At 35.9% G+C, this 24,121-nt stretch overlaps 2 protein-coding genes across 3 annotated transcripts; both read left to right on the top strand.

Moving 5' to 3' along the window:
• Positions 1-18,154: 18,154 nt before the first annotated feature.
• Positions 18,155-19,132, top strand: LOC127079879 (photosystem I reaction center subunit N, chloroplastic). Of its 2 annotated transcripts, none has more exons than XM_051020233.1 (3): positions 18,155-18,632; positions 18,725-18,850; positions 18,945-19,132. In XM_051020233.1, the coding sequence occupies exons 1-3, from the start codon at positions 18,336-18,338 to the stop codon at positions 19,032-19,034; spliced, it is 513 nt and encodes a 170-aa protein (XP_050876190.1). In that variant the 5' UTR covers positions 18,155-18,335; the 3' UTR covers positions 19,035-19,132. The 2 variants fall into 2 exon arrangements, with proteins under 2 accessions (XP_050876190.1, XP_050876191.1); XM_051020234.1 differs by having other exon boundaries at positions 18,949-19,041.
• A 1,115-nt stretch (positions 19,133-20,247) lies between these two features.
• On the top strand, positions 20,248-20,904 carry LOC127079406 (uncharacterized). Its single transcript, XM_051019786.1, has one exon. It carries the CDS (start codon positions 20,248-20,250, stop codon positions 20,902-20,904), a length of 657 nt encoding a protein of 218 aa, XP_050875743.1.
• The last annotated feature ends 3,217 nt before the right edge of the window (positions 20,905-24,121 follow it).

Genomic DNA, 24,121 nt, shown 5'->3' on the forward strand with positions numbered 1-24,121 from the left:
TCAATATCCTAAGGCTAATTGGTTCATCAACAACTTTGTATTAGAAGAACTAATACAAGTATGGATGAGATTAGGTTCATCCTTTGATCATTTTCTTTTTGTGTGTGGTATGTTTTAGGAGTATGGTTCATTATACCATATCTCTAACATGCATTAACATCAAAAAATTTATTGCCTGACCTCAAATAGTTGTGACTTCTATATAAGTCCAATTACGATTGCTTAACATAGCGCTAAATTTTGACCCAAAGGCATAGCATTCTAGTAAGTAAGATTATAAGTCTCCCCCCTTTCATGGTATTGTGTGGACACTTGGCCTTTTTTCCTTCCTTTGGAAGATGTCTTGGTTTAAGGATCCATGCTTGTGAATAGAGGGTTGAGTATTCTCCAAAGAATGACTTAATCAATTGAAAAGCAAAACACCACTCACATCTAATCAACTAACAAATGACTAACTTCTATTATTATTGATTTTAATTTCAAGTCATTTACCTTATGTCATTTAAATTCAAGTCATTTACCATTACACTTTCCATTTACATATCACTTAAATTGTTTATATTTATGCCATTTTCACTTTTCTCACTTGAGCCATATATTGTGATTGTATATATTTGTTTGTATATTTTGTTTGTGTTTGTGGTCTTAGGACCTTAAGATACTTAATAAACAACAAAAATCATAAAAAAAATGTTTGTGTGGACTGCTGGATTTGATCTGAGCTTTGGACTTAGAATTAGGCAACATTCCCTATGCAAAAGGACTTGTCCAATGCCAACATTTATGAGACCAAGTTATTGTGATTTGAGCTTCCATCTAATGCAAATATTGGGATCCACATGAATTCATCTGCTACATGGCCTTGATGCAAAGGTTACCTTGAAACTATGTCTAATGCCTTATTCTGAGCCAATCAAGGAGTATGTCATCTGATACATTGGAAGATTAAGAAGAAGACTGTGAAGTTGCTTGCTTGGATGTGACTATCTTTATTTGATGCCTTGCTCTTCATATTTCTACTTGCTTATTGATATTGGTTGATTTAAAGTCCAATGGAAAAGTGGGTTTCTATATGACATTCTTATCTATTGGATTAAATCCCATTGGTCAGATCTTTTCAACTCTTAACTTTTAAATTTTTGCTTAGGATTAGTCTCTTCATCTCCTCCCATCCTCTTAAATTTTAAAATCTCTCCCCCTTTTCAAAACCTTCTTTGCTTGTGATTTCTAAACTTAGACTTTATTGCAAATTAGAAACTTTGGCCTTATGCCATTGCATTTTTAAACTCTTTTCTTAAATCAAACTTGTAAATGAATATAACCATATTGACTTCAAATTTCAAAAGACAAAAAGAACTAACACTCATTCAAACTCTTTTAGGCCCTTTGTGCCTCTTTTAAATTTAAATTTTGATTAAAAGCAAATCCATTCACTTTGAAATTGATACCACGAACTACGAGGTTTTGATCCCTCATTTTTATGTTGGTACGTAGGCACAAGTCTGAAGGTCTTGTCAAACACAAAAATATAATTAATGAATTCTCTTCTCATCCCCACACTCTATTTATTGCAAACATCTTTTATACAAAAACACATACACACATAAAAAAGGGCTCCCTAGGAGTACCTAGGACACTTTGGGTGCTGACACCTACCCTCTGTGTAACCAACCCTCTTACCTATAATCTATGGTATTTTATTAGTTTTAATTTAAAAACTTCTTATCTTTGGGTTGCGTTCGTACTTTTCCCTTTTCCTTTGTAAATAATAAAAGTGCGGTGACGACTCTGGTTTTATTGACGTTAAGTTTATCCATAGCTTAATGGTCATGAATTCACCTCTACAGTACCAAATGATCCTTCATTTATTTATTGCATTAACATGTCTTCTTCGTGTCTATCCATGCATCTGAGCAAAACCATGTCAAAGTTTCTCTTGTATAACACATATACATTTAGAAAGAAATTTCCAGCCAGTCTTCTCAAAGTCTTATTATCTTTGCTGGATGCTGTCGCATCCGCGAAAAACAACCGGCGGGCTGAAACAAAAACAACACAGAGCCGCCACCGTGCGTTATTTATCCCAAAAGAGAGAAAGGAAACGCTCAGAGTAAACCTGGGAAAAGCATGGTCTCGCGACCAAAGAGATGGGATCGGGAGTCGGTTACGCAAGGGGAAGGTATTAGCACCCCTCACGTCCGTCGTACTCGACGGGATCCACGCTCTAGAAGAAAGAATAGGTTGCTAAACAAACATCACACACACACACACCGAAGACCACACAGGTGGGGGAAAAGAGGAGAGGGCTCGCTAGGATATCGCGTCCTATGCCTACGTATCTCGTCTGGAACGAGAATCAGAGCGACCGTAGTTCGGCTCACGCACGCCGAACAAGACACACACAAACACAGGCAAACTTGGAACCCGAACGCCAATCGCTGGACTTACATCGGCTTCCGAACCAAACAAACGCACTCAGGATACGGACAGTCAATCGCTGGGCTTACATCCATATCCTGACACACAAAAGGGTTAACAAGCAAACACACACAAAAAAGAAAAAAAGGTGCCCGGAGAGACCTCGCACGGTCTCCTGCCTACGTACCTCATCTGGTATGAGGATCAGGGCGACGTAGTTCCCCTGAACGGGAAAGAAATTCTAACCAGATACAAAGGGAGACACACTACTAGGGAGCTGTACTCGAGCCTAGATGTTATCATGCATCATTGCCCTATGTTATGGTTTCTATCTACTTGCACAACAGCAAGCTAATCCTATCCAGGCAAAGCAAGCATGCAAGCATAAACAAAGCAAAGCAAACATTTCAAATAGCACACACTATATCCAGTCAAAGTGGGCTCAAACAAAGGGTTAGACTGCCAAGGCAAGTCATCTGTACAAGGGTGGTGTTAGCTCTTAACCCTGACATTGAGAGTCAGGGTGAAGCCAGATGAAAGGTGAGTGAAGATGAGACTTCACAACTCTTATCCCTGGCCAGGGAGAGCTTCAGACAAAGGAGTGTGGGTTCAGAAAGTGGGAACCCTTCTACACTCATGACTCTGACTCAACTGATCTTGGGTTAATGTCCCAATGCATCAACACAGTGGTGTGAGCAAAGGGACGACTCAACAAGAATAGCAGGGGATGGATTGCACATCCCTTGGGTTCTGCCAATTGCCTTAATCAAGGTCTTTTCCTGCTTGGGGACAAAGTTAAACAATCACAAACATCGCCTCTTAAGGAGGACTTCAGACAGTTGCCTGGCTAAATAACAAGCCAGGTCTTCCAGACTACATGGAGACAAGAGAGTCTACCTCAATTGGTTTATACAACCAAGCAGCAGCAAGCAAGTTCTCAAGGAACTATTAGCAACTAATGTACCTGAAATCAATCAAATACAATCAGTATACCAATCACAAAAGCAAAACAGACAGTATAAAAGCCAACAGTCAATTTTCAATCAAACAATGCAATGTGCAATGCACAATCAACTCAAGTGAGCCAAGCATCCTACAAAATAAAACAAGTTAGTTCACAACAATTAACCAAATCAAACTCAATTAACTTGAAGCAATCTCCTTAAGGCATTTGCATCTCAACCTGAAAAGCCAAACTCAAATATGAGAAACAAGACCACTAGGACAAGCCTAGGGTCAAAAGGAGATGAAAAATACAAAACAGCAAGTGAAAATTATCCAAAATCATAATCAATCCATTTAGAAACAAATCCAATTGCTCCCATGCTCATATCATTCATTATCATCATTTCATAAAAGAAAAGGCACAAAACATGCAATTTGCAACCTCAAAGGACCAAACAGAATGATCTCAATCAAATCAACATCAAAACATTTCAATAAATTCCACAAAAACTCAAGTCTGAACAGAACACATTGAATGAGTAGCATATCAAATTTCATGCTATTTGGACAAGTGGAAGTAGGTAAATTAAATTCATAAAGTCCAGACAAGTTAAAGCAAGCCAATACAAGGCATCAAAACAAGCATCAACTTCCATCAATCATAAAACAGCAATCAAACATGATAAATGAATGAGACCAAAACCAAAATGCTCTTCAAAATGTCTACAATCACTCCACAAAATTTCACCTCAATCCAATTAATGACCAGAATTTCACAAAGCAAATACAAACATGTGTCACAAAAAAACAACAAATGACCAAGCAGGGGATAAAATTCCAATAAATTAGGAAATGCATTCAAAAATTCCAGAAAACTTCACATGTATTCTAAACATCCATATGATCAATCATACAAAAATTCAGCTCAATAAAAGTTCCACAAGCAGGTCAAATAAAATCATGAAGTTGCACAATGAATGGCATGGCATAGAATGTAACATCTTCAAAGATCATGTCATAACTCTCAATCCAGGAACTCAAAAATTTCAAACCATATATCCAAGTTCTCCTTAAGATGTCTAGAACATGCACAAAAAATTTCATGAATTACTAATGAAGCATCATCATTTTATGAATGAAAGAATGAGCATGATGCACAAAATACACATTCAAACAATCCCTAGCCAAATAATTTTTCCACACGTGCACAATTTGATTAAAAATATTCATAAAATCCAGCACATGACAAGGAGAATGATGCAAAAAATTGCATAGAATTTGGATCAAAAACGAGTGAGATATGGATTTTTGATGTTGAGGAAAAAAATAAAAAAATGTGTGGAATTAAGGCATGCACATGAAGCCTAAGGAAAATAAATTGGCAAGGCAAAATACAAAATGTTGCAGCACGGACTCAAAGCGTGTATGTAGCGGTCACAGGCTTCCTCACTAACCGCTAGGCCAAGGAGGCCGCGCTACAGTAGGATTGCACAGTGGTGCATTTGAAAAGCTAGCGCGCAAACACACTAATGCATGAACAGTGACACGCGAATGGATCTAAAAGCCAATTCCGGAAATTTTCGAACAGCTTCATACGTGTTCTTGCTCAAAATCCAACATGAACAAATTTTAACCAAATTCAACAATCCATACACCGTTGGAAAGATCTTTCAATGTACATTCACAATCTCAAATTAATTTTTCCTAATTCTTCATAACTTAAGAGAATCGAATCAAAACATAAACATGCTTGAAACTTTAAATCATCATAACTCTCTCATTTCTCAACCAAATTTAGTGAAACGAATTGCAGAATTCTCTACTAAGAAAGATCTATCAAAAGCATCAATCAATTTCAAGAATCATTGAAGTCGAAAACTCACCTTAATTTGAGGACAGTTGCTAAATCGCGCGTTTTAGGCCTTGAAATGTGAAAACAGAACTTCTATGATGCTTGTAGAAGTGAATGGAACAAGTCTTGTTGCTCAATTACGCACGATCTTGATGAAATCTTGAATCGCCATTGTTGCACCTCACTTTAACAGTCCAAAATTTGGCTTGGAAATGATGAAATCTTGCTTCAATTAGCTTCAATAATGCATGTGGATGATGAATCAATGAAGATCTAAGCAAGGTTTTTGGAGATTTTTGGAAAAAAAGTGAGAGAGAAAGTGAAGAGGTTTTGGAGATCTAGATCTAGAATGTTGAATTCTGTTATGGTTAATCAAAAAACAGTTAGGATTATGTTTATATATGTATTATTAAACATGTTAGTAATCACAATTAGTGCTAATGAAGTGGATTAGTGAAAATGCAAATTCATGCTAAATGGCAATTTGGTAATTTCACCCACACTTATGCAATGCAATGTAACAGTGGAATTTTTTTGTTGCAGCAAGTTTCAAATGGTGTATGTGAGCTAATGCAATTGGAATTATGTAAAAACCATGAATATTTCTCAAAATCACTTTTTCCCTCCATTTTTTAAAATTAATTCACTTGAAAAATGGACTTTTTATGTGATGAGTTTTCATGACATGTGATGATGGATCATGATAATACATGTCAAATAACGCACGGTGGCGGCTCTGTTGTTCTGTTTTCCCGCCGGTTTTTCGCGTAATGCGACACATATGCATCTGCAATAGGATCTATCATGTATGCCATGTTATGTACTCGACCAGATGTCTCGTATGCTTTAAGTGCAACGAGTAGGTACCAATATGATCCCGGTGATGCTCATTGGGTAGCTGTCAAGAATATCCTTAAGTATTTGAGAAGGACTAAGGACTCATTCTTTATATATGGAGGTCAGGAAGAGTTGGCTGTAATTGGATACACCGATGCTAGCTTCCAGACAGATAAGGATGACTTTAGATCGTAATCTGGTTATGTGTTTTGCTTAAACGGTGGCGCTGTGAGCTGGAAAAGTTCAAAGCAAGATACAGTTGCTGATTCTACAACCGAGGCCGAGTATATTGCTGCCTTAAGTGCAGCAAAGGAAGTTGTTTGGATCAAAAAGTTCATTAGTGAACTTGGCATAGTTCCTAGCATTGTGGATCCCATTGGTCTCTATTGTGATAACAATGGTGCTATCGCACAAGCTAAGGAGCCTAGATCTCACCAACGATCCAAACACATACTTAGGCGTTATCACCTCATTCGAGAGATAATAGATAGAGGAGATGTGAAAATATGCATAGTGCCTACACTTGACAATATTGTTGACCCACGGACAAAGCCTCTTGCGCAGCAGAAGCATGATGACCATACTAGATCTATGGGCATTAGGGGTATGCCTAATTGGCTCTAGTGTTAGTGGGAGATTGTTGGTGTAATCCCTAGAGGCCAATACTTTTGGTACTTGTATCGAATTATATGTTAATAATAAAAGGCTTTTTCTTTATTATGTTTATTTAATAAATTCCCTAGAATAGATAGTCTGTTTAATGTATCAAGTGTGACTTAATCATGAGATCACATTAAACATAAGGACACTATTCTTAAAGTATCCGTAGTCGAGCTTTATTGTGAAGTGGGATAACATTAAAGCATTAAGACTATTATGTATATAGACTGATGGTCACATCTCATGGATCATGGATAAGGAGTTATCAAGTCTTAAACATAGGTATGAATATTAAGAGTAATATTTATACTGGATTAACCCGCTATGAGAATACTATATATAATGTTATGCAAAGTGTCATAAGTTATTCTCATGGTGATAATGGTGTATACCACCCTTCGTCCTGAAACCACTATGGACCCTAGATGTAGAGTCGAGTGCCTTATTGCTGATCAAACGTTATCCGTAACTGGATGACCATAAAGACATTTGATGGGTACTCCACGAAGCATGCTAAGGGACATGAGTGACCTAGATGGAATTTTCCCATCCTGCGTAACAGGATAAATTTCTATGGGCCCAATATTGAACTGGACAAGGATGACACGGTTTATGCCTTGTGTTCAATATAGACATAAGGGCAAAAGGGTAATTATACACATAATTATTATCACAGAAGAATTTGTCAGATCACATGACATTTTCGTGTCTTAGGTAGCAGTGATGTGTTGCTAGATACCGCTCACTGTTTATTATGTTAAATATGTGATTTAATATAATTGTCAATGTCGCGAAAAACTACAGGGTCACACACAAAGGACGGATTGATGAGAGATAGAGTAACTAAGGAATACCGTAATGTATGGTGCCCTTAAGTGAATTGTAGAACATCGTAAGGTACGATGTACTTAAGCAGAATACAAAATATGGTAAGGTACCACGCGCTTAAGTGATTTTGGCATATTATAAGATATGGGCCATATACACTTGAGTGGGCTTTTTAGCTTGTAACCCACACAAGTGGTTCTATAAATAGAACCCTTGTGTAGAAGCATTTGTGCAGTTGAAATTCCGTTTCTCTCTCTCTCTCTCTCTCTCACTCAAAGCCTTCATTCGTAGCAGCTAGAACTGAGATTGAAGGAATCCGTTCGTGTGGACTGAGTAGAGGCGTTGTCATCGTTCAACGTTCGTGATCGCTCCGTAGATCTGCATCAAAGGTTACAATCGCCACAAGAGGTAACGATTCTATCACTGATCATGCCCATTCGTAAGGATCATTAAAGGAGAAATTTTAAATTCCGCTGCGTTTTGGATTGCCCTTCTCCTTAAGTCAAAGTTCTCACCTCTTCACGGAGTTCACGATTATCTTGCTCTAGGCGGTCCATCTTTTTCAACTGATTAGCTCGAGTATTGTACCAGTGAGAGAGCTTGTCTGAATAAAGACCAAGAAATAAATAAGACCCCTGGAGAACTTGCTCAAAGCAAAACCAAGATGCAATATGATGCATGATATGCAAATGCAAATGGGAATGTTATTATTTTATTTTTTTCAAGGAACTTTAACACATAAGTTGCAAACATAAGTATAACATATTTCAATGTACTAAAAATATCATTTTATTAATAATAGAAAGGATTACAATCATGAATACAATTTCGATGATCATGTCCAATGATGATCTAACTCCAAGTTGAATCTTCTTGCGAAGTACTTTAATCTCTCTTTCGTAGCTGCTTTTCATAGTATCCTTCTCTATCATGAGTTGGTCTACAATGTTATTCCAAATGCCGGAAGTAGGAAGATGAGTAAATGATGAACTGTTAGAGAAAAATAAATCCCCTTGGACTATTGATCTCTTCACAGCACGTTGGTCGAGTAATTATATCAAGTCTTCCTTTTCCTTTAGTTGCTTTTGCATATCTACTTTCTCAAGGTGTGATGCGTGAAATTTATCTTCCCAATCATCCCTTTCTTGTTTCATCCTATCCAAAGCCTCTTGCAAATCCTCTATGCCTTTAATACTAGGAGATTTGACCATTACTAAGGACATAGGTCTTTCATAAGCGTATGGCATCTTGAATTCCTTTGCCCTCTTCTTCACCCAACTAATGTAAGGCTCCAAAGTTACACAATTCTTTCATCCCATCTCACTTTTTCCTTTCTTATGAATATTATGCCAAGCATGCACCATCCTAGCTTTCAACCCTTGAGTGTCTTTCCCTTCTTGGAAAAATAAACCTTCTAGCAAAGTGTTATTAGGTTTATCCTTCATAACTAACCCGAGTTGACATCTTTCCAAAGCCGGATTATAGTTTATTCCCCCTTGTGTACCAAGAAGAAGCACATTAGAGAACTCCCCGCAACTATCAATAATCTTGATATCGTCGTAAACATGAGAGTACCAAGTAATGTCGTCATTGGTGAGAGACATAAATCTTTGAGACCACCTTAAACAATCCTTGTTTTCTTGGAAAATAGGAGATTGTGACAAGTACGAAATAAACCACTTGTACAATAAAGGTGCACAATATACAATAGTTCCACCCCCTTTAGAAGTCTTGTGATGAGCAGAGAAATAAGTATCACCGAGAAGACTTGGACCCAAATTCCTAATTAAAAGATCCTCATAGCATTAACATCAACAAAATTGTCAATGTTTGGAAACAAGACCAAACCATATATGAGTAAGGCAAGAACAGTCTTGAATGCCACCATGCTATTAGCATTAGCAAAAGAAAAGGCTTTCTCAAATAGAAACTTTGAAGTCAACCCTATGATACCTCCTTTGACAGTGAGATTGGCATCTATGTCAAACTTCCTCAGATGAATGGCTTCAGCTATAACCTGAGATTCAAGAATTCCTTCCACCCCACTAAAAGGAACTCTATCAGAAACCGGTATACCCAAAAGACGAGCATACTCCTCCATGGTAGGCAACAACTGATAATCAGGGAAAGTGAAGCACTGGTAAACAGGACCATAGAATTGAACCAAAGTATAAAGAAGACCATCCTCAACATCAGTAGATAGCACAGATAAAAGTCTTCCAAAACGGTCTCTGAAACCCCTAGGATCATCCACAAAAGATGCTAGTTTCCTTAATTCCATGAGATCGGGACATCTGAAACTCTATTTCCAAGTATTCCTCCTTCCAATATCCATGATCAAAATATTTGCGATGTTTGCAACAAGAGTCTCTAAGTTCCTTGAAAATTGAGTAAAATTCTTATGAATGCCATGAGTGCATGATGCAACAATCACAAACTAGGTCACACAAAGCACACAAACAAGGTCCAAATGTTAGGAGTCACGAGAATGAGCCAAGGTGAGAACCACCCCACAATGTATGTACTAAAGGTATAATCACATGTAGAACAAGGTTCTAAAAAGTTCCCAGAGTCGTAATTCCATCTTTTGGATATTATCGGTTTAAATGACTACTCGTCAACCAATAATATTCTCAAGAAAAACTCGTCCGAGTGTAGTATCGTGTAACAACTAGTTCAAGTCTACCCCTGAATAGACACCACACTACATCCTAAAAGGCCAAGATGGGTTAAGGGTTCTAAGGTCCTCATCTTCTCGGGCTCACAGGTCGAAAAAAGTAAGGCCAATTATGACTATTCGTGTGACATCAGTAATCCCAAATGGGCCTCCACTGAGCGGGGGATCTCAAGTCAACTTATTAAGGATTAACTCCACGTAATCCAAACATGACTATACCACTTTCCTATCATAAGAGCTCTCAAGTCCGAGTATAGGACTTATCTCACCACACAGAGATCACCAAGCACCAGGCAGAACAAACAATAATAAAAAATAGCAAATACAATGTATACAAAAAACAAAGATGGGCTTAACCCACTAGGGACTACTCCCCAACAGAGTCGCCATTTTTTTGTAGCGGTAAATTTTTTGAGATTAATCTATTGATTAGCTTAACTCGCAAAGCAAGAGTCGTCGCCGCGCTTTTATTGTTTCCAAAGGAAAAGGGAAAAAGTACGAACAAAACCCAAAGAAGTTTTAAAATAAAAACTAATAAAAAGAGAACAATGGTTCGGGGGTTAGTTATGCAAAGGGAAAATATTAGCACCCTAAACATCCATGGTACTCCATGGGAACCTCTTTGAAAATATATACATTTTGGTTTGAAAAGGGTATTGTTTGTTAAAAGATTGGAGAGATGGGAAAAGAAGCATATTTTTCTTATTTTTCATGTTTGCCAAGACTTTTGAAGTCTCATGCCTACGTACCAACAAAGTGCAATGGAGGATAAAAACCTCGTAGTTCGTGGTAAAAATAATAAAGGGAGTTTGTTTTGGTTCATTTTTATGGAAAATACATTTTGTCATTTTAAGGAGAATACTCAACTAGTCACCCACAAGTATGAGAACTTTGCATCATCATGAGAAGGGCTCAAACTTGGATAAGGATCAACAAGTATGCCACTAGCTCTAACAAATGGAAAAATATTATCCTCAATACTATGGAGATAGGAGAATTATATCTCAACTATGGAAATGACTAATGTTTAATACCTTGAGAAAAGTTTTAAAAGGAAAAGTGCACGAGGGCACAAAATGGTTTGAATGAGTTATGCATTTTTTAGTCTTTTGAAATTGGTCTAAATATGCTTAAGATGAATTAGCATTTATTGAGAAAAAAGATTTTGAAAATCACTTGACAAAAGTTAAGGTTTATTGAGAAAGGGGTTCAAGTTTGAAATCAATAAGATTTTGAAAAAAGAGAGAGGAGTTTTGAAAGTCAAATAAGGGGAGGAGAAGAAGAGATTACCCTAGAGAATAAAGTAAAATCTAGGGAGGAAAGATCTAACCAAGAAATAGCAAGCTTTATGACATAAGTCAAGCAAGAGTTCCCTCCTTTGAATTAAACCTCAAGCAAGCCAAAATAAGCAAATAATAATCCATGTATCATATGAAACCAAAGTAATCAAGTCAAGTCTTCACAGAGAAGTCCAAAATCATATGTATCAGATAAATTCCAAGGTCTCAAGTCACAAGTTCTAAAACAAAGGTCAAGATCCTAATTCTAAGTCCATAACTCCACAATGATGCCAAGGATAGTAACCATAAGTCCGTGAGTAAGGATAAGCAAGTTTCTTTTTAGGTTTTTTATTAGTGTCTTCTTTACAATGATATTTAAAATAAAGGTCAAAATGGACAAAGAGAAAAATAACATAATCATAAAAAATATGATATGAAATGCTAAACATAAAGTATAAAGTAAATGACATAAAATAAATGCATAAAATAAATGACATTTAAGTAGAATTTAATACAAGTGAATAGTTAGTAAAAGATTTTAGTGAAGATGAGAAGATGTTTTTCGTTATTTTTGGGAGAACACTCAACTATCCACTCACAAGCATGAAAATATGAACTTATACATCCTTTATGAGAAGGGCTCCAACTTGGATAAAATCAACAAGTATGCCACTAACTCTCACAAATGGAAAAGGAGCAACATTTTCATACAATACCATGAGGAATAGGAGACTTACAATCTCACTTATAAAAATGCATTTGCTTGCTTTTGGGACAAATTTAGCGCTATGTTAAGCAATCGTAATTGGACTTATGTAGAAGTCACAACTATCTGAGGCCGGTCAATAATAATGTTTGTGTTAATACATGCTAGAGAAATTATATATAAATCATTCTCCTAAAGTCATGCCATACAAAAAATGAAAGAAAGAGAATGATCAAACACAAAGGCTAGGAGGATGGTTCATTACTTCAATCCAAACTTCATGGCACTTAGGACAAACTTATGCATCAATCCAAAGTACCTTAAATGATCCATGATCACTTAGGAGGTAGATTTGAAATGATAAAAGTTTATCAAGTACCAATCCACACATCATGAATAAGATGCACACAAGCCATCCAATTGATCAAATGGAAAATAAGGAGATGAAGAAGAAAGAATCAAGAGAGGTCACACCCAAATTAGATCAAAAGTTTGATCAAGTCATCATATAAATTAATCATCCATTTTGGTGGATTAGGGTTTTCACCCTATCAACACCCATAATTCGTTGAGCTTGATGAGACTTCAAGTCCAAACCATCATGATCCAAGGCCAACAGAAGTTCACAAGGTCACACAAATATACAATGCAATTAAATGAAGTAAATATGCATCAAAGGTATTTTTAAATGAATTTTAAAATAGAAATAAAATGTAAAATCCATAAAGTCCTTCAAAACACCAAATAAATGGCCAAGAAAATTATGGAAGGTTGGAAATATAATAAGAAACATATAATTTTCAGAATTTTAAAATGCAGAAAAGTAACTTTTAACCAATTAAGACAAAGGAGAAAAGAGAAAATTCAAGAAAAATAGAAAATCAGTGAAATAAAATGTGAAAAAATAAAAATCAGATGAAGAAAAATAAAAGAGAATTTTATAAATTATTTTGGGATTTTTTGGATAAAAAATTAAATTACTATTAATTTTTAAAGAAAAAGAAATTAAAAATAATAAAATAAAAATAATTAAAATCAGAAAAAACACAAAACGTTGGATCACGCCTCATATGTTAAAAATTGAAGAAGTTATGATCCTTGAAAGTTAGGAAAAATTCACTTTAAAATATGTCAAATTTCACTAAGTCCACAAATGACTTATAATGTCTCCAAACTTTTGATGATACTCCAAGCATAATTGGATCTTGTCAAATGAAGAGAAGTTGTAGAGGATGTTGAGAAGAGTCATATGCAAAAAAAAAGCATTCAAAAATGTTGAGAATTGAAGGAGTTGTGATCCTTGGAACCTTGACTTCAAAATGTTAACGTTTAGGTCAAACCCCTTAGAACAAGCTTGTGTACTTGAACTTTTCTTGCATTTCAAAGCACATGGGTGATCATATTAACTCAAGATAAAGTGTCCTTGATTGTATCTTGATTAAATTTCTCAAAGCTTGAAGTGTCTTGTTGAAGAAGGCATGGAAATAAACACACGAACCTTTGACTTTCCTTGAGAAGTAAACAACTAAACTTTGAGATACTCTTGATTTGAAAAGCCTTACCTTGAACAATAAACTCAAAGGGAAACAAGACATATTTTTGATATTTTGATTAGTGGTTAGATAAGCAATGAATCAAATAAACACAAAGGTAAAACAAAGAGGTGCTCGGTGATCCCTGTAAGAAGTAAACTCAAAGATGGGTAAGAGGAAGGACCAATATGTATGCAAAAATGTAAATAAGATGAGGGATCTTAGGGTTAAAAATTAGGGTATGACAGTTACTACCTGAGTTATTAAGTTAACCAAAGTAAAAGCTTTTATTTAGGCGCCTGTATTTTTTTCTTTTATTAAAAGACATTTCACTACGGTCCATATTAATAACCGTAGTGATAGGTAAAAACATATTGGCTTCAAATCCTAGCACCAACATTTTAATTTTTTTGCTTACAAACTGGGCATGTCACTTATAATCTTAATTTTTATATTAAAATTAAAATACATTTCACCACAGTCTAGAATAGCAACCGTTGCAAAATGAACTTACATTTAATCACGGTTGTTTTTAGCAGCCATGGTGAAAATTATAACTTATATTTGAGTGAAATTTCGCTCTTTCAGGACAGAACAACCTCTCTCTTAACAAAACCCTAACACGATATCACGCCTTATCCTTACAACTTTTATACAAAACTCCAACATACCTTCTTCAACTCTTATGGATCAAGGAAAGATATGACACAAAACTCATTTCTTTCCTTACCTCTTCACATTTTGGGTACGTAGACGTTTCCACCTTTTATGTTATGAGATGTAATATTTTTTATGTTTATTTTTTGGGATATGTTAATGTTTTCTTGAGCTATATTGTTGATGATAAAAGTTGTAAGTTGTTGATGGTTTTGTTTTTATTGAGTTATATTGTATGTTATTTAAGGTGTGTTGTGTTATGAACTATGTTGTTGATGATAAAAGTTGTATATTGTTGACTTATGTTGTATGTTGTTTAAGATATGTTGATGTTGATAAAAGTTCTATGTTGTTTAAGTTATGTTGTTGATGATAAAAGTTCAATATTGTTTAAGGTATGTTGTTTTTAATAAAAGTTATATGTTATTGATAAAATTTCTATGTTGTTGATGATTTTGTTTTTGTTGAGCTATGTTGTATGTTGTTTAAAGTATGTTGTTGTTGATAAAAATACTATGTTGTTGATGATTTTGTTTTTGTTGAGCTATGTTGTATGTTGTTTGAAATATGTTGTTGTTGATAAAAGTTCTATGTCGTTGATGATTTTGTTTTTGTAAGCTATGGTGTATGTTATTTAAAGTATGTTGTTGTTGGTAAAAGTTTTATGTTGTTGATGATTTTCTGTTGTTGATAATGTTATTACTTTACACTACAGTTATCATGTTGTTCATTCAACATGTCCCTATAAGATGGGTTTATTATATTGTATGTGGTTTGAGTGTTTTACCAACCCCTTATTTAATCTATAACCTTTCGAATTGAATTATAAATTAATAATATAAAAAATTAGGTTATGTTAGAAAAAACTTAATCAGTGTTTTAGGAGCTTTCTTAAGCCCATTATCTGTATCTCACTCTTTGACTGTTAGAATCTGATTTAATCGTTATAGATCTTCAATCAACACTTTCTTTTTTACTATTTTATTTTGAAAAGTATTAACTTTGTAGAATTAACTAGTAAAAAGGAAGTGTTGATTGAATAACTACAAACATTACATCAAATTCTAACATACAAAAGGCGAGATACGGATAATGGATTGTAGAAAGCTCAAAAACATCAATTAGTGTAACTTGTTCTTCTAATATAACTTAATTTTTTATATCATTAATTTCTAAATCAGATTAAAAGGTAATATGTTTGTTGACAAGTTGGTGAAATAAACATTCCACATAAGTTATAATAAACTCAAATATACATATCACAATGGTTGCTAATTATAACCATAATTAAAATTTGTACGCTAAGTCTTTAACTACAATTGTTAATTATAACCATAGTGAAATGTAGAAAAATAACTCAAAATTATGGTGTTGGGTAACATGCCATATTTTACTACGGTTTCTTTACACAACCATAGTGATAATAGATAACATGTTACTAGGTTTTTTACATCGGTTACTAGTCTGTGGTGGTTAAGTTGGTACATACTACCACACCTTGCCTTACCATGGTTGATCAACCGTGAAGGTAACCCTTTCAGGACTGTGGTGAAAGGACCATTCTGTAGTAGTGAAGCAAAGCTTCTAGGATTTCTTCCAATCAATGCTTGGAGGACTCATTACCACAGGCTTTGCAAAAATGGGTGTGCATCTTAATTAATCATGTCACCCTTCCCAGGCTTCATGCTTGAGGGAATGTATACTGAGATAACTTTATCGTGCCTATAAAGAAGCAGCCCAAAGGGCTTAGAAGGAAATAGGAAGGCATCACATCGTGTTGCCCGATTGTGACCTGGGTCGCATGAACCAAACTTGTGTTTACTACCTGATCCTTTTCATCCACATATGGATGAAAAGGTGTTTAGGAGATAATCAGTTGGTCAGTAATAATAAAATACCTCTGAACTCACTAAAAATCACCAATAATGAAATACATTCGCATTTGAACAACTCACTTTGTGAAATTATGAGAGGAAGATTCACAAATTATTCAAGACCCTCGCCTCAAACTCATTGAAACTAAGTCTAAATCTCATTCTAAAGATCAATGAGCATCCATCAAAACGACTGCACAATCTCTTGATGAATTATATGTGATAAACCAACCAATCAAAAGAACAGCACACATCCCGATGGGCATTATCCATCCAAAGTGCCTCATTAAAGACATAAGTTTTCCCCGAGACATCACTTTCCACCTAGGGGTATTGATTTACGTCAATAAGAAGCTCGAGGTCCCAATGTCCCCTTTAAACCATCTTCTTCTCATTGTCAACGCGACATTGAGTTTTGGAACGTGCCCAAGATTCAAGATACCACCTAACCTTATCATCAATAGGTTCCCGACTATTCAAACTCCTAAAAGCTTTTATATAAGTATGGCCCCTCAAATCATCATGATATTCTCTTATCATCTCCAAATTTACTATGTGTATTTCAGGGACGGCGAAACCACGACCAGCCTCCATGATATCCAACAAACAGGTTTGCTCCCTCATCTTCCTTTATGAGCCCCTCAAGGTTCTCCTCATCTTAATGGTCCATAGACACATCATCGTCACCTTCAAAGCTTTCCATAGAATCATGATTATCACTAATATTTATGATATTTCCGATGGGAGATCTCATCGCTAAAAGGACCATGTCCAATATCTTGGGACCTAGGGTGCCATGGAAGATTTATTTCGTAAAATATTTATGTTACAAGTCAATCATTTAATGCGCATGTTCTTAACGACATCTACTCCCATTCAACAAATTCCTCTAATCTTCTTCTTTAGTGTTTGGGTTAGCCTGGGAAACCAAGTTTGGTCTCGAAGCTCCAACACGATCCTAACTTTAAATGTAACATCAAAGGACTTAGGGAAATTGTTTTGGGTCGGGAAAAGGCCCAATAAGACTGCCCAACTCCAAATTACCCTCATTGAAGGGTGGCGAATAAGTGGAGTCTCGCCAAAGTTCCTCGCACCTGATCCGAGTTACTGGTCCTTAACCACTATCAGAGTTAATGAGACGATCTTCCGCAACTCGTGTCAGATGAGGCGTGAGCATATTTAACGATCTATTATATATAAACTCATCATGCATCATAACATGTATATTTATTCATTCTCACTTTTACAAGTTACATTTCTATGATTTCACTGACTTGAGCGTTTGAATGTTAACTTTGCAAAGTCACCTTACTTCACCATACCATAGACTCACAATACTGCACCAAAGGACTCCTCTCTCTATTGCATGAGTGACCTCTTGCTCCATAACAAAACAATTTATAAAATATATTTTTTTAAATTTATAGCCACTTTTTTTAATATAAAAAGTATTCATAATATTAAAGACTTATTTATTTGAGATCGTGATACAAAATTTAAAACGAATGTATAGTTTGTTAAAAGAAAATAAAAATAAAGTGGACTCTATAAGTATTTCAACCATATAAACTGAAGTTCCCTAACTAAATATAGCAAGTAGAACAAGATTTCCCAATGGGATGACGAAGGTAATCTCACCTTATCCACATGCCAACTAGAAGCTATCTTTATCATCCACACAAAGTCGATGTATGAAAACAAATACTACTCCGTAACATTTATAATATTAACAAATAAGAATAGCAATACTACAACGACAACAACAACAAACTTAATCTCACTAAATATAGTTAATAATTATAAATTTAAAATGTAAATAAAAATCCACTGAGGCATACAGTATGGAATAGCATAAGAAGTTATAGTGGGTCCTATAACTATGTGTAATATAGAGAACAAGATTTGCCAATAGGAAACCAATGCAATCTCACCTTATCCACACGCCAACCACAATCTTTTTCCTCCTTACAACTTAAACTTGACTTCATCATTTTTTTTCTCATCATTGGACTCTCATACACATCACAGATCACCACACCTAACTAGTAATCCAATCCCAATCCACAAACATGGCTGCAATGAACTCAAGTGTATTGGCTTGTAGCTATGTCAAGTCTGGTTCTGACCTCAACGCAAAGCTCATCTCCATGCCCTCTGTTGCATCGCCAGTCGGAGTCTCAGGCTCCAAATTGCCATCCATCAAGGCCCAGCAAGCCAGAACCCCCAAAGCCAACCCATCAGATGGAAGAAGAAATGCCCTTGCCTTATTAGCAGCTACTCTTTTTACCACTGCTGTTTCTGCCTCCGACTCTTCTGCTAATGCTAGTGTATTTGATGCATACCTCGAAAAGAGCAAGGCCAACAAGGTACTCTAATAAATCCTCAGAGTTCGTCCTCAAAGCCGGTCTTGTTCGTGTGTTAAGATTAATTTGATTATATGTATTTGTATTTGGTGTAGGAATTGAACGACAAGAAAAGGTTAGCTACTAGTGGAGCAAACTTTGCAAGAGCATATACAGTGCAATTTGGTACATGCAAGTTCCCCGAGAATTTCACTGGTTGCCAAGATCTTGCGAAACAGAAGGTCTCAATTTTGACTCAAATCTTATTAAACCTCTTTTATTTCAATAGTTTCCTTTTCCTAATGCTAATTTTCTTCTTTCCGGTCATTTATGCAGAAAGTACCATTCATTTCTGAAGATTTGGAACTTGAATGCGAAGGAAAAGACAAATTCAAGTGTGGTTCTAATGTTTTCTGGAAATGGTGAAAAATGACAACATTTTATTTGCTTAGTGTTGTTGCTCTCTTTGAAATGTATCCAACTTCTCCTTGATGATAATATACCATGTTTCTTTGTATTGTTTCTGTTATTGGTTTTAATTAAAATTGTTATAAGTTTTAGGATTTCTGAATTAGGCATAGTAAGTATGGTTCTTGATGAATTTACAGCGTGCATGATTTTCAGTATTCACATTTAATATCAACATATGCACCCGGCCATGGCCACCCTGCACCTGAAAATCTCAATAGACAGACCATAAGAAATTCTTGAGCCAATCCAAACAATATACATCCTGCTGGCTTGAACCTGAATAATGACTGCCCGGCCGACATCTCTCAATGATATTTGTTGATACCTTTTGCTTGACATCTCTATAAAGCTCTTAGATTTATTATAAAGCCACTTCCAAGAATAAGTTTTGGCCTTTTCCGCCATCTTTTTCACTTTAATTTCCTTGTTGCAAAATATATTTTCGTTTCAGAGTTTTCTATATACTCCATATGCAAGCATACCACACTACAACAAGCTTGCTGGCCATCGATCTTCCATTGTCCAACAAACACTCAAACGGTTTGTTGTAATTTATTAAATTACAATTGTGTTCCAAAATGACAAAAGGTGGAAATGAGTTAATGCTAATAAATGCATGAGATAATGTCCCACATTGGAAGATTTACTCACTTTGTAAGTCCTTATAAAAAGTTAATATCATTAACTCAACAAAAGGACAAAAGAGGATAAAGTGCCACATGAACACATATGGTGGTCTCAAGCATTATGCCACTTGTCCCAACCTTACAACCACTCCGACTTCGGGACCGGGTCCGTGAGCATAGGGCGCTAGTAGACGGCACTTATCGTTGTTCCCTTTTGGTATTATTGGAAAAGGACATTGTTTCACCAAGGGTCGCTACCTTGTGAAACAATATCAACATGGCTCATAAAAGCATAAATCCGGATTCAGAATACAACACACAAAATCCGAAAATCCTATAAATAATTCCAGACGCTGCATTCGGGTTTTCGCTGGTCTTGCGCAAACTCGATAAGGCTGAATTATCCTGGGTATTTCTGCATTAGAACTCTAAGACAATCGAGAGTGCTTGAAATACTATAAGAAAAGTGTTGCGTTCACGATTCAAGCCTGGATCCCTTTAATCTTTCTGAAATTTCTAACAGTCTTATAGTATCTCAAATCATGACCACTGACGCTTCTATTTCAAGCATCAAACTGATGAACCAGGACCTTGTTAAGTTAGATCGTTTCGATGGAACAAACTATACCCGCTGGCAAGACAAAACGACATTTCTCCTGATCGCCCTGAAAATTCAATATGTCTTGGATCCTGATCTGGAGGCAATTCCAGAACCAACTGAGAATGACATTGATGAAGTAAAAAAGGAGAGAAAGAAACGAAAAGAAGATAAATTGTTTTGTCGTGGACACATCTTGAACACATTATCTGATCGTCTCTATGATCTCTACACCAATACTGCATCCGCAAAGGAAATCTGGAATGCACTCGAATTCAAATTCAAGGTCGAAGAAGAAGGTACGAAAAAGTTTTTAACATCTAAATACTTTGATTTTAAGATGTTGGATTCCAAGCCGATTCTTGCACAAGTACACGAGTTACAGGTTCTCGTGAATAAAATAAAAGTCGTGAAAATTGACATTCCTGAAGCATTCCAAGTCGGTGGAATAATAGCAAAATTGTCACCTTCGTGGAAAGGATACAGAAAGAAATTGTTGCATAGTTCCGAGGACTTTTTTTTGGAGAAACTTCATAAACACCTTCGTATCGAGGAGGAAACGAAGGATCGAGAAAAAACTGAGTCTGCTGGATTTGCTTAAGCAAATGTTGTTGCCGCTAAAGGAAAGAAAAAATATGATGGCATGAAAAACCATCTCGGCCCAAGGAAAGAACACAACAAGTTCAAAAATTTTGGCGGACCAAAAGGTACTAAAAATGGTTGTTATGTATGTGGCAAACCCGGACATTATGCTCGAGATTGCAGGCACAATAAGTCCAAAAATGAGGTCAATGTTGTTCATGTCGATGACGACATAATCGCTACGGTAAGCGAAATTATGGCAATCAAAGGCAAAGTGCAAGGATGGTGGTGTGACACATGTGCAACTGTGCATGTATCTTATGATAAAACAACATTCAAAACCTATACTGAAGTCAATGATGGACAAGAAGTGCAAATGGGAAATGAAGTGCGATCTAAAGTCGTTGGAACAGGATCCGTCGAACTCAACTTCACTTCCGGAAAGAAAGTCACTCTTGTTAATGTGCTTCATGTTCCTGATATGAATAGCAACCTTGTTAGTGGGGACTTATTGGGAAAACCGGATATTAAATCTGTATATGAATCGGGCAAATTAATATTGACCCGTAATGGTATATTTGTAGGAAAAGGATATTCCGCTGAAGGAATGATCAAACTTTGTACTACCGACAATATTATTAATGAAATTTCTAATTCTGCTTATATGCTTGAATCTATTTCCTTATGGCACTCTAGATTGGCACATATTGATATTAGTACTATGAATAGACTAATTAAATCCGGTTTGATATCATGCAACATTCATGATTTCGGAAAATGTGAAATATGTGTTAAATCAGAAATGATAAAGAAACATTTCAAAAGTGTTGAAAGAAAAACAAACGTGCTAGATCATGTATATCTCTTAAAGCATAAAGATGATGCTTTTAATGTCTTTAATACATATAAAGCAGAAGGAGAAAATCAATTAAGTACAACTATAAAAGTACTTAGGAGCGATAGAGGCGGAGAATATTTCTCAGCAGAATTTGATGCATATTGTGAAGAATATGGCATCATACACGAATGTTCTACGCCCCGCACACCACAACAAAATGGCATGGCCGAAAGAAAAAATAGAACATGTCAAGAGATGATAAATGCTATGTTAATGCATTCAGAATTACCATTTAATTTATGGGGTGAAGCACTATTGTCCGCATGTCACATAATGAACAGGATTCCTTTAAAAACAACTGGTATTTCTCCATATGAGAAATGGAAAGGAAGACCACCAAGTATTGGTTATTTCAGAGTGTGGGGGTGTGTAGTTTATTACAAGAACATGGATCCCAAAAGGACAAAATTGGGTCCTCGGGGAATCAGATGTGCCTTCATAGGATATGCACCAAATAGCAAAGCATACAGACTTCTAAATCTAGAGTCTAATGTAATTGTTGAATCCAGAGATGTGGAATTCTTTGAAAATCTCATCACAAAGGATAAGGGACCTGAAAATCCCACAATTGAAGAATCTCGTGACAGAGATTCGACACGAATTGTTGAAACACAATCAGAACCAAGGAGAAGCAAAAGGGCACGAAAAACTAAGGATCTAGGACCAGATGAAATCAATTCCCAACTCATTTCTCTTTATTTAGTTGAAGGAAATGCAAGAATGATGTTCATAAAACTCCTATTACTCTTCAAGTAGAAGATGATCCTAAAACATATAAGGAAGCAGTGGCTTCTAGGGACGCTTCTTTTTGGAAAGATGCTATCCAAGATGAAATGGATTCAATTATGTCAAATCATACTTGGGAACTAGTTGATCTTCCGAAGGGATCAAGACCCATTGGATGCAAGTGGGTGTTTAGAAAAAGTATCATAGTAACGGTACATTAAACACCTACAAGGCTAGACTAGTAGCAAAAGGATTTAGACAAAAGGAAGGTGTCGATTATTTTGACACATATGCACCGGTAGCAAAAACTACGACAATTAGAATCCTGTTTGCACTAGCTTCCTTGAATAACCTTATTGTTCATCAAATGGATGTTAAAACAGCATTCCTAAACGGAGATCTCGATGAGGAGATCTACATAGAGCAACCAGAAGGCTTCATGCTTCCTGGAAATGAACAAAAGGTATGCAAACTTGTTAAGTCTTTATACGGTTTAAAACAGGCACCAAAACAATGGCATCAAAAATTTGACACCGCCATAATTTCAAATGGGTTTGTTCCAAACTCTTGTGACAAATGCTTGTACACAAAGGTGCGCGGAAGTGTTGTGATATTTCTATGTCTATATGTTGATGACATGTTGATTATCAGCAATGAAATGAATGGAATATTAGAAACAACGAAATTTTTGACTTCCACATTCAAGATGAAAGATCTTGGACTAGTTGACACTATACTACGGATCAAAGTAAAACGAAATAGTGGGGGTTATAAACTTAATCAAACACATTATATTGAGAAAATGTTGGAAAAGTTCAAACACCTAAACTTTAAGGAAGTAAACACTCCATTCGATCCTAGTGTCAAACTGCAAAAGAACAATGGGAGAACCGTGGCACAACTGGAATATACAAGTGCAATTGGATGTCCAATGTACTTAATGCAATGCACCAGACCTGACATAGCTTTTGCAGTTAGTAAGATGAGTAGATTTACTAGCAATCCAAATGATGAACATTGGAAGGCCATAACTAGGATTTTCGGATATTTGTTAAAGACCAAAAATCTTGGCCTTCATTATGGTAAGTTTCCTGCCGTACTAGAAGGATATACTGACGCAAGTTGGATATCAAGTGTTGGAGATTATAAATCTACAACTGGGTGGATATTCACATTAGCTGGAGGTGCGATTTCTTGGAAAAGCAAGAAATAAACATGCATTACTCTCTCAACCATGAAATCAGAGTTTGTGGCTCTTGTGTCTGTTGGACAAGAAGCAGAATGGTTGAGAGACCTCTTATTGGAGGTTCCGTTAGCTAAAGACAATGTTTCAAAAGTATTGATACATTGTGATAGTCAAGCCACCCTGGCTAGAGCGTTCAGTGAAGTGTACAATGGAAAGTCTAGACACATAGGTCTTAGACACTCTCTCGTGAGAAAAATGATAAAGGATGGGATCATTTCACTAACATATATACAAACAAGCTATAATTTGGTTGATCCATTTACTAAACCATTGGCCAGAGATTTAGTAAAGACTACCTCGAAAGGTATGGGTTAAAACTCCTTGAATAAGGGTTCCGACAATGATAGCAACCCAATCTGAAGTTAA

This window comes from Lathyrus oleraceus, chromosome 5, assembly GCF_024323335.1.
Source record: "Lathyrus oleraceus cultivar Zhongwan6 chromosome 5, CAAS_Psat_ZW6_1.0, whole genome shotgun sequence".
Lineage (NCBI taxonomy): Eukaryota > Viridiplantae > Streptophyta > Magnoliopsida > Fabales > Fabaceae > Lathyrus > Lathyrus oleraceus.

Coding starts and splice junctions, on each gene's coding strand:
- LOC127079879 (XM_051020234.1), top strand. CDS start 18,336: ATGGCTGCAATGAACTCAAGTGTATTGGCTTGTAGCTATGTCAAGTCT. Junction 18,633..18,724: donor AAAAGAGCAAGGCCAACAAG/GTACTCTAATAA, acceptor TATTTGGTGTAG/GAATTGAACGACAAGAAAAG. Junction 18,851..18,948: donor AAGATCTTGCGAAACAGAAG/GTCTCAATTTTG, acceptor TTATGCAGAAAG/TACCATTCATTTCTGAAGAT.
- LOC127079406 (XM_051019786.1), top strand. CDS start 20,248: ATGACCACTGACGCTTCTATTTCAAGCATCAAACTGATGAACCAGGAC.